The sequence below is a fragment of the Numenius arquata genome, chromosome 3 (assembly GCF_964106895.1).
Source record: "Numenius arquata chromosome 3, bNumArq3.hap1.1, whole genome shotgun sequence".
Lineage (NCBI taxonomy): Eukaryota > Metazoa > Chordata > Aves > Charadriiformes > Scolopacidae > Numenius > Numenius arquata.
In genome coordinates this window covers 19,038,043-19,051,320 of record NC_133578.1, presented here as the reverse complement: position 1 = coordinate 19,051,320, position 13,278 = coordinate 19,038,043, and the positions used below count along the sequence as shown (strand labels likewise).

Sequence of the window (13,278 nt, the reverse complement as noted above, 5' to 3'; positions counted from 1 at the left end):
GGGACTAAGCGCCGCCCCTCGCCCCCTCTCTCCCTCCTCTTCCCTCCCTCCCTCCCTCCGCCAGCCCTGCCCCGCCGCCTGGCACCGCCGCCGCCGCGCCCGCCCCGAGCGCTCCCCGCGCCGCCGCTCCGCCAGCCGGCCCGCCGCCGCCGCCGCTGCTCGGCCCCGGCCGGGCGGGGACTTGGCAGGAACTCCCGGCGAGAGAGCGAGAGTGCCTGCCCCCGCTGCCGCCGCTCCGCTGTGGCTTTTGGGCGGAGGAGGAGGAGGAAGGTCTGGGCTCGGCCGAGGAGGAGCAGCAGCAGCAGCAGCAGCAGCCGCCGCCGCCGGAGAGGAAGAGACAGGAGGGAGAGAGAGACGGAGAGGCGGCTGGAGCCCCCCAAAGTGCCCCCCCATCCCTGCACTGCAGGCTACATTTCCAGCTTCATGGGCAAAGTGTGGAAACAGCAGATGTACCCCCAGTACACCACCTACTACTACCCCCAGTATCTGCAGGCGAAGGTAGGGTACGGCGCGGCGGGTCTGCGGCTGGTCCCGCTCCAGGGCGGCCGGCCAGGGCCCAGCCCGGACGGGGGCTCCGTGAGGCGGGGCACGGCCCGGGGGAGGCGGTCAGGTTGCACCGGGGGGACGGAGACAGGAAAGAGCCGGCAGCCCCTTCCTGCCGCCCACCGGCGCCCCGGGAGCCCCCGGGCCGCCCGGCTCCCCGCCGGGCTCCCACCCCCTTCCCCTCGCTCCCCGCTCCGCCGTCTCCGAGCTGTCTCCTTCCCTCTCGCCTTCCCCCTCCCGCCGGCGGTCCCTCCTCTTCCCTAGGGCTCTCGGCGTGTCTCCTCCTTCCCGACCACGTCCTCGGCCACCCCGCTGCACAGCGGAGCTCTGCGGAGCCCGCCGGGCCCCGCTCCCGCTGCCTTCACCCAGCGCTGCCTCCCTGAAGGCAGGGGAACGACCCAAACTTTAGCCGGCAGGCCCCAAACCGGGGCTGTCCGCTGCCGGTGGCCGCTCTTTCAGCTGGGGCGGGGGTGCTTTGACATCCTGGGGTGGGGGTGGCGGGGCGCGCTTATTGCCGTGATGGGGATGGCCGTAATTCCACTTAGATAGGGACGCTGAGGAGGCTGCTGGGCTCGGATGGATCCTCATTGTCTGTGGAGTTGGACCTTTGTGAGCTGCCACCTCGCAGTTTACAAACTGGATTAAAAACGCATTAAGGGTCCAGCTCCTGATGGTTAGTGTTGTACAGGGGTAGGTGTTGTTTGCAGGAAAATTGATTTTAGGAGTTCTTGTGATGGTGGACCTCCGCCTTTTTTTTCTTTTTTTTTTTTTTTTTTCCCCTTTCTCCTTCAAGTCTGTAAGGGCAGCCAGCCCCACTGCTCTAGAAGCATCATGCTGCAAACTGGCAGATGCAGAGGTGGTTGCATCAGCTGTCTGGAACATTTAGCATAAGCCTCTCCAACCACCAGTGTCACTCCTCACAAATCAAAACAGACCCATATGAGGCTTCAATGTGTGAACTTTTTTTAGAGGTTATAACCGTGGTGTGGTTTGTTTGGTTTTGCTTTTTTTTTTTTTCTCTATTGAAATGTCCTGCCTGTGTGGCAATGACAGGACAAGAATTCCCTTCTCTTTATCTGCACACTTGATAGGCTCTTCTTTTTATTGTGTTCTGTGTTACTATATTGTGAAATGTAATTTTTACTGCTTGGCTGAAAAATAAATTCAGTTTGACAGTCATGAGACATTTTACAAGTCAGCAATGAGGAGGTTTTGAAGTGTGCTTTCATATATACAGAAATTGATAGAAATACGATGAAGGTCTTTAGGTGATTTGAAATGACTAATCTCTTACATATGTAATTGACATCAGGCTAAATGGTACAGTCTGTAGCCATTTAAAGATTGTGCTGCAGAGTAATCATTTCAGTACTGTTGAGATATATATTTTTAATGCATCATTTTTAAGAAAGGTAGAGTGCCTAAAGGACAGCTTTTTGCATCACTTGGCTGCATGACTATAGAAATATTCTCAAATGAAAAAATGTCTTTGTTCAGAAACTTTTACTTTCATGATTTTGTGTGGCATGAGTAAGTTACAAACCAAGTACCTAACATTGAATATATATAAAGCAATGTCACTTGGCTTTTTTGACCTGTAAATAATTGAAGAGGGAGATAAACTTAATAGCTTACTGTAGTTATTAGAGTATGATCCTAGAAATCCATGATCCTATGAGAAAGCTTGATGGACCATCTTTTGAAAATGTTTCCTGTACGGATAATTTAATATTGATTTGTTTTACAGTCAATGACATCTTCAAAACATCTTGCAGTCTTTGCTATAAAATTATACAGCCTGAAATTACATTACTGTGTTTCAGCAGAGAGAACACACAGCCATTTGACTACACACATGAAATCAAGTATCTGGGATCCAGTGAGTTTCCTGTTTTCAGAGACCTTGATTTTATAAAAGAAATAAAAGAAAAAAGGTGGCTCCTTAATGTAGATAAAAGGACCAGTAACTGTAAGTTTTGATATTCAAGTATGCAGAATTCAGTAATATAAGCAATTGGATCCTCTCTGAACGTGTAGAAGAATTAATTTAATTCATAGTTTTCAGATGTTCTATTCTTTGAGCCCTAAAACAACCTGTTTTCCGGTACCTGAACTATTTCAGTAATTCTGCAGAAATCTTTGGGTTTTGTTAAAGGAAAATTATAATAGAATTGAATGGTTACATGGTTATGCTGGGGGAGGTAAGAAATTTTGAAACTAGAACTTTTGCTTCTCATCTTATCCTTATTTAAGTAATGATGGAAAAATCTGCTGACTAATAAATTGCAAATCGATAATTAGGAGATGACAGCAATTGCTTGAAGGTGGATTTTTCTCTAGAGAGCTCAAAAATACTCATTAGAAATTGCGTGCATTACAAATGGCTCTTTAGGTTAAAATGTTGATGCGGCCAACTATTTTAATTGCTACAAAATATGTTATAGAATTTAAAAACAGATTTTGTGTTTGTTATGATCTTCACAATCTTACTCATGAAGTATTCAAGCTGGTTCAGTAATATATTCTGGGAGGAAATATAAACATTTGCTGTGATTCAGCACCTCCTTCCCCCTAATCTTAGGGAGTTCAGCATCAAAAGAGATTAGTGAAACCATGGACTTAAATGAAATGAACAAAATAAACATTGGAAGAAGGTGTAAAGCTTTTAATACAAAAAATCATTATGGCAATGAAAATAGTTTGAAATGGTTTCAAGCTGAAGCTCGTAAAACATTCTGTATTTTTGGGACTGCCACAATTTTTACTCTGTCAAATGATAATTTTAACATATCTGTTAGATTTGTGTGTATTCTAATGAATGTATGTTTTACGACAGTTCCTATATTGCATATTGTATGGCATGTCAGAGAGCATCAAAAATACTTTCCAAGTTCAGTGGATGTTTCTAAAGGTTTAGATACTTCCTTTAACCCTATTTCTGTACCATTGCTTGTCAAATTTCAACTCAGTTGTATTTAATTTCCTTACTTCATATTTTATTTGTAATGAAGAGATTGTGTATTTCAACATTTTAGAAAATTCTGCTCATTAAGATTGTATGTGTTTTACTAATGCTTAAAGGCCTCTCTGACCAGGAGTAAAATCTGACTGTGCTGGGCAAACTATTGTAACATTTAACAGGACAGAGTACACATAAACAAATGTAAGTGTATATATACATCTGTAGGCCACAGCCTGTTTGCTTTGGTCAAGTAAGAAATAAAAATGAATTTATGTTTTGTTTTCCTTTACCTAAATATCAAGCGGAATTCAGGGATGTGATGCACAACATGATTTAGAAACAAATTGTGATAACTGGCCGTATTACTGATTTTTCCTTGGACAATAATGTGACAATATGACTGATCTTTCTGATAGATTTCTGTATCATAAAGGAAAGCTCTTTGTATAAAAGAGAGTTAGTAGAAAACAGCAACATTTCCTATAGACAGCATTGTTTATTTAAAGTGCAAAGATTTAATAGTCATAGATAATATTTTTATGTGATACTTGAATTCTATTTCTTTTGTTTGGTATTAGGTAACACAACCCAGAAGAAATGAGATCTTGTGAATCTTGCTAGAGTGGGCTTCTAGCTGTATAGTTTGGTAGCTGCAAAATCAGTGCCCTGGCAGCTATGAAAAGAACTAATATTTCTAGAAGTTTGTGTAGGTTTGTAGGCAGGACTGTAGATTGATGTCAACTTGTAGTGAGCAGGCAGATTCTGCCGTGGCAAAAACTTATTTTCAGGCTGTTGACAGCAAACTTTAAAATGGGAACATTTAATTTTTATCCAAGCCTGTTGATGGCAGAGTAAGCAGGAAATCAGTTAACAGGGAACTTTATGTAGTGTTAAAGAAAGCAGATATGAAACTTTCTTATTAGGAGACTCTGGATAATCCAGAGTTTAGTGTCAGTGTATGAAGTTAATAGACCAATGTAGAACCTTCTGGTTTTGATGCTTCTAAAGCAGAAGCAGTAGGACCCTCTTATGGTTTGCTGCTAATGGATATCTTTACTCATCACATTCTATGCCAAGCCCAGGTCTGTTACCCTTTAAATGGTTTTACTGGTTTATGAGCTGATTTTAATCAGCGTAAATGATTACTAATTCTAATCAGTGTGGTTAGATTTATTCCACATGCAGTAAGGATGCAAAATCTGTACATAGTAAAAGACAAGTTTATAGTAACACAGATTATGCACAGTATACACAATTTGTAAGGTTGGACAGAAATAATTTGCACATTTCTTAATTGTGGGGAGTTATATTAATTATCCATAATTGTGACCTCTCTTGTTCTTGACTGGGCTTAGAAATCCATTAAAAAAAATAAAATGAAAAAAGCACAGGTTAGCTGCAGGCAAACTTTTTGTCTCTGGGCAGTTACCTGATCCTGTTGCCCCCCTCAGCCTCTCGAACATGTTCTCTCCCATTCTGGCCAGGTGGAGTTTTTATTGTGCTACTATCCAATAATTCCTTCAAAAAGTATACCACATTGGTAAATTTTACACTTCTTTCCCTCCCACAATTTTAAGAAAAACTTGAGAAGTGGTGGTGCTGCTGGTGAGGTGATCCGGCTCTATAAAATAATCTCATGGAATGTAAAATATGGAGAAATGAACAGTGTTCTCTAGGAAGTGCATTTTCTCTTCTTCCAAACATCCCAGTCCAAAACTGAGAGTGTCTGTTTGTATCCATCCATCAGACACACCAGTGACTTTCTGTCACCGGTCACAATGATTGTTTTATATAATTATTCCAGCCAGCTTATTATGTGTGGGGCATCTCTATCCTTGTCCCAGTTACAGCTCCTTTTAACTTTTGAAGTTTAGTTCAGGTGGCTTGCTATGAACTAGAAATCTGTCCTTCAGAAAGTGTTTCTAGAAACTGTTGCTAGAATAATTCTTGTGTATGCAAAAGTTGAAGCCTTTCTAGAAGTGGATCGAGCGAAGTTCATACAAAGCTTTGCAAATGTTTGTCCTCCTTGCCCTGAATTATTCCAGCTTTGAATTACTCTGTATTGGGGCCTCTGTTGAGAAGCAATGTCAGATTAGCCCCATGAGCAAACAGGCATTACAAGCAAGATATAACCAGATACATTGTTACTAGTAGTGACTTCAGGAAGGTTTAAACCTAGATATTCCACCCTGGGATCACTGCATTGGTTGGTGGGGTCAAGAAGGACGTATGTTAATGTATCCTGTATGGTAATGTACATCGTTGTAACTATCTAAATAACTGATAAAGGTACATGAAATGCAGAAACACTTCACAACATCATAATCTTGAAGACTGGCTTCACTGAAGTCAGCATGAGTTTTGCCTTTGATTTCAGATGAGCAACATTTTATTTACTCGATTCGTGCTTGGGTTATGCTCACATGCTTAATTTGGGGGTGATTTGCAATGATGTGATATTCATAATATTCACTTTGGAGGAGCAAAAGTTAGGCAGTGCAACATACGGATTGTGTGATGGGGGATGTAATCAAGGAAAAGTAGCAATGACATCTGTAAGATGTGCCAATTCTGTATGTTTTCTAGTGAACCTTTTTAAAAGAGTTTTTAAAAAGCCATGACTTCTCCCTTAATCCAACCTCCTCAGAGAGAGGAATGGTATAAATATACATATGCTAGAGACTGAATTTGCAAATGACAAAATAAAAAATACTTTCTCCACATCATTAATGGTCGAAATGACAGCTTCTTATTAGCTTTGTAATTTCTAGAAGTTTGAGACTAAATTCATCCCTAGAGTACACTGTGCTTGGGGCTTAATTTGATACTGCGTGATTGGCCTCATTTAACAAATGTCAACAAAATCTTGGTCCCTCTCCTTGATTCAGTGGTAACTTTACTGCTGACGTGCGAGTCAGATCCTGAGTCTGATAGTCTTCTGGGACTGATTTTTACAGAAAAGTGATAAACCAATATATGACTTGAAAAAGGCTTGAAAAATTTATTCGTTGCTGTTTTCCTTTTGTGTTTGATTGTTAACCCCCCCAGGCACTGGGTATGTTCCAAAACTGTATCTATGAAGTTTATATCCAGTAGGTAGGTGACGGCTGTAAGATTTTGTACTGGTGTATTTTCTAGCTTTACCTTCAATGCAGGATCCCAAGGCAGTCATGAAAGGTGTGCAATAAGTTTGTGGGGGAGAAAAGTTAATTTTCTTTGAATAAAATGGTTCTTTAAAGTATGTTTTCTTTCACAGCTCAACTGTTACTGTTGGTAATGACTGTAGTTTTTTCTCATTACTTTTAAAATGGAGTTGAGCGTGCTGTTTAGATTCTTAACCTTATTTGTAAAGGGAACCCTATACTTCAAAATATTTTGTTTCTAGTTAGAGTATAAAACTTCAGGTCTTAGTTTCAAGGATGAAATTTCCTGAGAGTAAATTTCTAAGCTTCCACTTAGTGTTGAAGGAACGAAGAAATTTTCCAATGGAAAATACTACAATGTAGCAAAGCATTGTTTTCTAAATCTATTTTTCTATAAAAGAATATGTTTCAGAAACATATCTATTTAGAATATACATCAAAAAACCACCTCAGACAATTTTGAAGCTGCTTTAAAGTCCAGGCAGCAGTTTGAGCTGTCAACGTTGATAGCAGATGCATCACTTTTACTGAGAAAGGTAACTGATGCCACTAATCCAGTGGTCCTAGTGAAGGACACTCGGTTGTGATAGCAGTAAAGAAGTTTGAACAAAGGCGTAATAACAAACTGGAAACTATAGCTTGGTGCATTTACGTATTTCAGTTTCAGTCTTCCAAGTAGTCATAATCAAGAGCGAATAACAATGGTTTAAAAAAAAAAAATTGTTTTTCTTGAAATTATGCTTTTGATTTGAGAAATAGTCCTTTGAAGATATATGCTTAGATTTAGCCAAAAATATGCTACATTTTATATAGTAATTTTTGTTGTATTGTATAGACTTTCTATGGCCCATGCTAAGTAGTGATCACAACTACTTCTACTGGAAAATCACTTGCTTTGTTATAGAAGTGAAAAATGTTGGAAAAAACATGCTGATAAAAATCTGTTCTATCTGAGGTTAATTTGTTTCAGTCAAAACAAAGGCACACAACAAATTCAGCTCATATTCACTGTAGCAAATAGGTGATAATTATTACCTGACTTCATGCATTTTCTTAGTCTTCCTCAGCTGAAAATACTGAGACCTGCATTTAAATGTAATTTCATTAAGTTCTAAGCTGAATTATATGATCTCAGAATTGAGAAAGACAGAGGTTGGACATGGGTATAATCAGGTACCATGGCTCACTTCTTTCATGGTAGCTTTTGAAATGACTATGCTCTGTTCATGATCTGAGACCGTAGTAGATTTAGTCTCAATTGCGCTGACTTGATGAAAACATTTCAAAATATATTTAAACTAAATTTCTGAAATCTCAGGGTACGCATAAGGCCCGTGAAAAGTGCTTCAAAATCATTCCAGGTAGATAAACAGCTTACTGATGCAAAATGCAACTCAAAATGTTCAGTGTGACTTTGTGTATTGATCTTCTGTAGAGAAGTAGAGAAAACGGGCTTCACTCTGTGGATTTCACTGCAGGTTAAGAACTGGATTCCCTTGCTTGTCTCTTGGCAACACACTGACACAATTTCTACAGCAGTTTATAGGCTGTGGTAGTATCTGTGACCTCTTCTATCCCTCAGGCCATAGCTACATAATCACTTTAATTTTACATAACTATGCACAGCAGCCAAAAAGGGCAGTCTTGTCTTTCCCCATTGCCCCCAGCAACTCTTTCCCATCCCCTTCCTTGTGCTGGCACTAGCATTCGTACCATCAGCTAGTGAGCTGAACCAAAAAACTGATCTGGCTGAAAACTAACCCCGAAAACCCCCACTGTAATACGTTTTTACAGTGGAGAAACTAATGAGATACTTAAGTCCCATGCTATGGGTGACGTTGTCTCTGCAAAAAGTACACCCTCTTGGGTCTCACTTTTGTACAACAAAATGGTGCTGCTTAACTTCTGTAAATAAAAGGCTTTCCATGTCCTTGGCCAAAAGGGCAAAAGATCCAAGCCAAAGGAAGATACAAGAGAGCTCTTAGATTACTAAAATCTGTTGATTGTGTATATATGCAGATAACTGCTAGTATTATTTTTCTATTACTTTAGTTTCTCTTTTACTGTTTTAAATTATTAGATGTGGGTGCACTAAGTGTTAAAAATCCATTTGAGTCTGTCTTTCATTCTTATGACCAATGAGTGTGGAAGAAAGTGTGAAATAAATTGCTGAGAGGGCTTAAGTTAAGTATAGGCCCGGGACGAAAAAGAATCAAATGTAAATGGGACTTCCAGAGGCCTTGTAGCGTAGCGTTACATCTAACTTTCCGTTTTCAGCACAGTGCAACATTGATATTTTATTTCATTCTGGGGAAAGAGGGGAGAAGGCTGGCACTTCAAATTAGCAGCAGCTGCAGAATTAAGACAAGGGTGTTAGTGACTCATTTGGAAAAGTACTAGCTAAAACATTCTGTCTCCTAGAAAAAACATTTAAGAAGGGTTTATGATACAAACTTTGAATTTCATGAATAGTGCCTGTGACCTTCTGGTTTCCCTCCGGTAGCTTTTCTGATTAGCGACCATTTGCTTTTGACAACTGCATATTAAAGTGAGGAGAATGCATGAGGTTTGGAGGGGGAAGGATCTCGGTTAACGAGGTCCAAGACTCCAGAATGCCTCTGACTTCTTTTGACCCAGTCAGTTAGCCAAAAATTCAGATTCTTATTGTTCCAAGTAGAAGGAAAGAATGGTGATACTTACTTGTTTCTTTGATGTAGCTGAATTATTGACAGAGAGTAGTCAAACTCCAGTTTCCCTGAACACAGGGATCTTGAATAATAGAAGCAGTTTCTTTGTTCTCAGTCCCAAATTCCTTTCCCCAATTCACTATTCTCTCTGTTTAGGCCTTTTACGGAAATGTACACTCAGTGCTTATGTTTAGGTTGTTCTCTACTCTTTCTATATCTGTATTTGGGTGAGGTTTTTTTCCCTCCTCTGATGAATGTGTATATTTCCCTGTTTCATCCCCAGGTCCTACAAATGGCTTTATTTAGCTTCAAGAAGAGAAGGCTAAGGGAAGATCTAATTGCTGTCTAAATCCATCAAATGACAATGTATAGACAAGGTGGAGCCAGACACTTCTTGGAGGTACACAGGGATAGGATCACAGGATAATTCAGGTTGGAAGGGACTTCAGGAGCTCTCTAATCCAACTTTCTGCTCAAAGTAGGGTCAGACCAGGTTGCTCAGGGCCTTATCCAGTGTGGTCTTGGAAGCCTCCAAGGATGGAGAGCACAGCCTCTCTGCATGTGTTCCAATGCTGGCTGTCTTTATGGTGATTTTTTTTTTTTCTCCTTATTTCCAGTCTGATCTTCCCTTGTTTCATCTTAGGCTCATTGACTCACCCTCACACCATGCACCACTGTAAGAACCTGGCTCCTTCTTCATGATAACCTCCTCGGAGGTTTCCATTCTACAAATGGAAAGCTGCTATTAAGTCCCATCAAAGCCTTCTCTTTTCTGGACTGAAAAAGCCCAGTTCCTTCAGCTTTTCACAGAGCATGTGATCCAGCCTCCAGCCATCTTGGTGGCCCTCCGCTGAACTTGCTCCAGCTTATCAATGTTTTTCTTTTACAGGGGCCCAAAGCTGCATGTAATATTCTAGGTGGGGTGTATCAAATGGGGGGATAGTCACTTCCTTCCCCCTAATGCAGACCAGGAGGCACGCCTTGCTGCCAGAGCATGCTGTTGGCTTATGCTCAGCTTGCTGTCTGCCACAACCCCCCAGGTCTGTTCCAGCAGAGCGGCTCCCCAGCCAGTCAGTCCCCAGCTTGTATCATTGCAAAGGACTCTTCCTTCCCAGGTGCAGAACTTTGCACTTCTCTGAAACACCCAAGTCCCAGGATAGACCCTTGTAGCGCTCCACTTAGTACTGGCCTCCAGGTACAGTATAACTCATTAACTGTGATTCTCTGAGCTTGACCATCCTGTTAGTTTCATTCCTATCTAGTTGTCAACTCGTCCAGGCTATAATGTCCTTAGGTCCAAGAATATAGTGGGACACAATGTCAAAGTCATTGCTGAAATCAATGTGAATGACTGCTCTCCCTTTGTTTACAGACCTAGTAGTTTTGTCTTAGAAGGGAATAGACAATAGGGTACAACACAATGGACACAAGTTGTGACATGAGAAAATTGTAATTAGATATGAAGGTTATTTTTTTTCCCACTATAAGAGTGGCCAAGCACCTGAGCAGGTGCCAAGAGAAGTCCTGAAATCTCTTGGAGACAATAAATACTCAACTGGACAAGGACCTGAGCAACCTGATCTAGTTGAACCTGCTTTTGGAGGGAAGTTGGACTAGATGACCTCCAGATGTTAGTGTGTGATTCTATAAGGTAGACCCTGATAACTATCATCAGCATAAGATGTTCTAAAGTAACTGTTGTTTCCTCCTATGTTTCATCATTGTAAGCTGTGATACAGCATTTGGAAAGGAGAGGTATAGAAGGAATTCCCTTTTTCTATTTAACAGAAGATGCATTCTACAAATATGCAAATGACATTTCAATAATCTCTTCAGCATGCAAATTCCCTTATCCCATTTTAGCAAATATCTTGGTTAAGCTGCTTAAAATTTAAGATTTTAGGTTTGCCTATTTGTTTGTTTTACTCCTGGCAGAACATTATAGTGCTACAAGACTACACTGTAAATTGTGACAGACGTGTATACATTCTCATACCAAATCACTTCTTTAGGCTGGCATTTCTTGTTCCTGCATCAAATCTGAATTTGTTGATAAGTTTTTGCTTCGACATGGATTAAAAATTAAATAAAACAATAATTAACCCCAAATTAAATCTTGTTTCTTTCCAAGCAGACATTATTCAGAGGAGCAGAAAAGAGTACTGAGGAAGGCAGTGTTCTGACTTTCTAGTAGAAAAAATGGGAAGAATTAACATGTTCCTGTTGTCCTTCACTGACAGTACTGCTATATCCCAAGTGACTTTCAAATTACAGCAAGTTCATCAGCTGCAGAAGCTATTGATATGTGAAGGGCTTCCAAACCCACCCACCCAGCTTCTTTAGCCTGCTCTGCTTTTATTAGCACTTATTTCCACTGTCTTTTATATATTCACTCCCCCATATTTTCTAAGGATTTTCAATGGCAGGTATAATAATAGGAAGCTCTCAGAATCCCAAACCCTGAAGTTAATCTTAAAGATGCTGCTTCTACTAGCGCTTTAAAAAAAAATAAAAATCACAGCTATAGTTGGCAGCCAGATTGATGATGAGAAAAACCTGAGAAAACCCCACCAAATGTCAGTTCATTTTTACACTGCTAACTAAATAATGTGATCGTGGTTGTTCATTAATCCTGAAAATCAGGTTTCATGTTAGGTGCCAGAATGTATATTTAGGGACCTAAACCAGGATTAAGCTGGCCTTAAGATGACTTCCTAATGGCCAGAAAGTTGCAGAGACAGCAGCATTATCACCCCAAGTCATTATTACCTAATTGAACACTTCTGTATTTTGCTCTTTATCCTGGAGTGTTTACCTTGATGGTGACTGGGCTATCTGAACATAATAAAAGTGAAGATTTTTACAAAAATATAGAATTGGGAAGAAATGAAGAGGTATTTGTGCACTAGGGATGTTTCTGCTCTTAGGAATTTGAAATGCTATTTTTTGACTTTTATTTAGTTGAGAGCCTGGGGCTAGAGGGGGAGTGTTACCCAGCATCTAACACTGACCTGCTAAGTAGCCATGCATCTTTCTGGGAGAAACTGCAAAAAACGTAGTAAAAATGACAGAATGACATAAGTTTACTTTGCCATGTTTCCCCCAAAAGTGGCAGAAAAGCAACTATGCATATTTTATATCTGGTACCACTTTCCTTCTTCTAAAACCGATAGTGAAATTCCATGTCAGATGAATAATTGAATAATGAACAAATGAATAATAAATACTTTTTTTTTTTTTTACTCATAAGAAATATAATGGGTCATTTTCCATGCTTGCTTACACGCTATTTAGCTCCGTCAAGGTTAATATAAATGGCTTCTCTTTTACTGATATTTACATGAAGTTTAGAAATGAATATATGTTGAACAACAGAACTCTTGGCATTTCCACAGCGCACCTTTTTAAGAGCAGAGATTTATCTGACTGTTGTCTTCAAAAATTTATTATAGCTTTCTCATTGATGGAAAATGTGTTGCATCTCCCCTAATTGCTTTTGTCATCCAGGGAGGATGCTGCAGATCCCTGTGCTCTGGTGGTAGTTGCTAATACTTGTATATACACATTTTTAAAATGTGTTGGATATGTATTTTACTTTACATTTACCTCCCAATTGTTTGAAAATATTTGCTGTTGATTCAGTTTCCTGGATTGACTAGTTATTGTTATTCTTTGATTCTTGACAGTGTACTGTTTACTCTGCAGGATAACCTGTGCTTCAAGTAACTCAGGTATTGGGCAATCTAGTGAAGTATGTATGTACCTGTATTATTTATGAAATATTCTGGGCTGCTGTCTGTATAATCAAGGCATTCACGTGTAAAATGGGCGCTTCATTGTGGTTTTTTTTCATACATTAAGACCTTAGTCCTTCTCTTGACACTGACATTGAGCGCCATGTGTTCTCTCATTTAAATGGCCACAGAATCTAGTCTTTGCAGAA

The 13,278-nt window shown here is 40.2% G+C and overlaps 1 protein-coding gene across 2 annotated transcripts in view; it reads left to right on the top strand.

Moving 5' to 3' along the window:
• Nucleotides 1–260: 260 nt before the first annotated feature.
• Nucleotides 261–13,278, top strand: part of RBMS1 (RNA binding motif single stranded interacting protein 1) — a 149,279-nt gene continuing 136,261 nt past the window's right edge. For both annotated transcript variants that reach the window (XM_074145933.1, XM_074145931.1), the window contains exon 1: nucleotides 261–498. In XM_074145933.1, coding sequence (XP_074002034.1) covers nucleotides 424–498 — 75 coding nt within the window. In that variant the 5' untranslated portion in view covers nucleotides 261–423. The remainder of the gene's footprint in view (nucleotides 499–13,278) is intronic.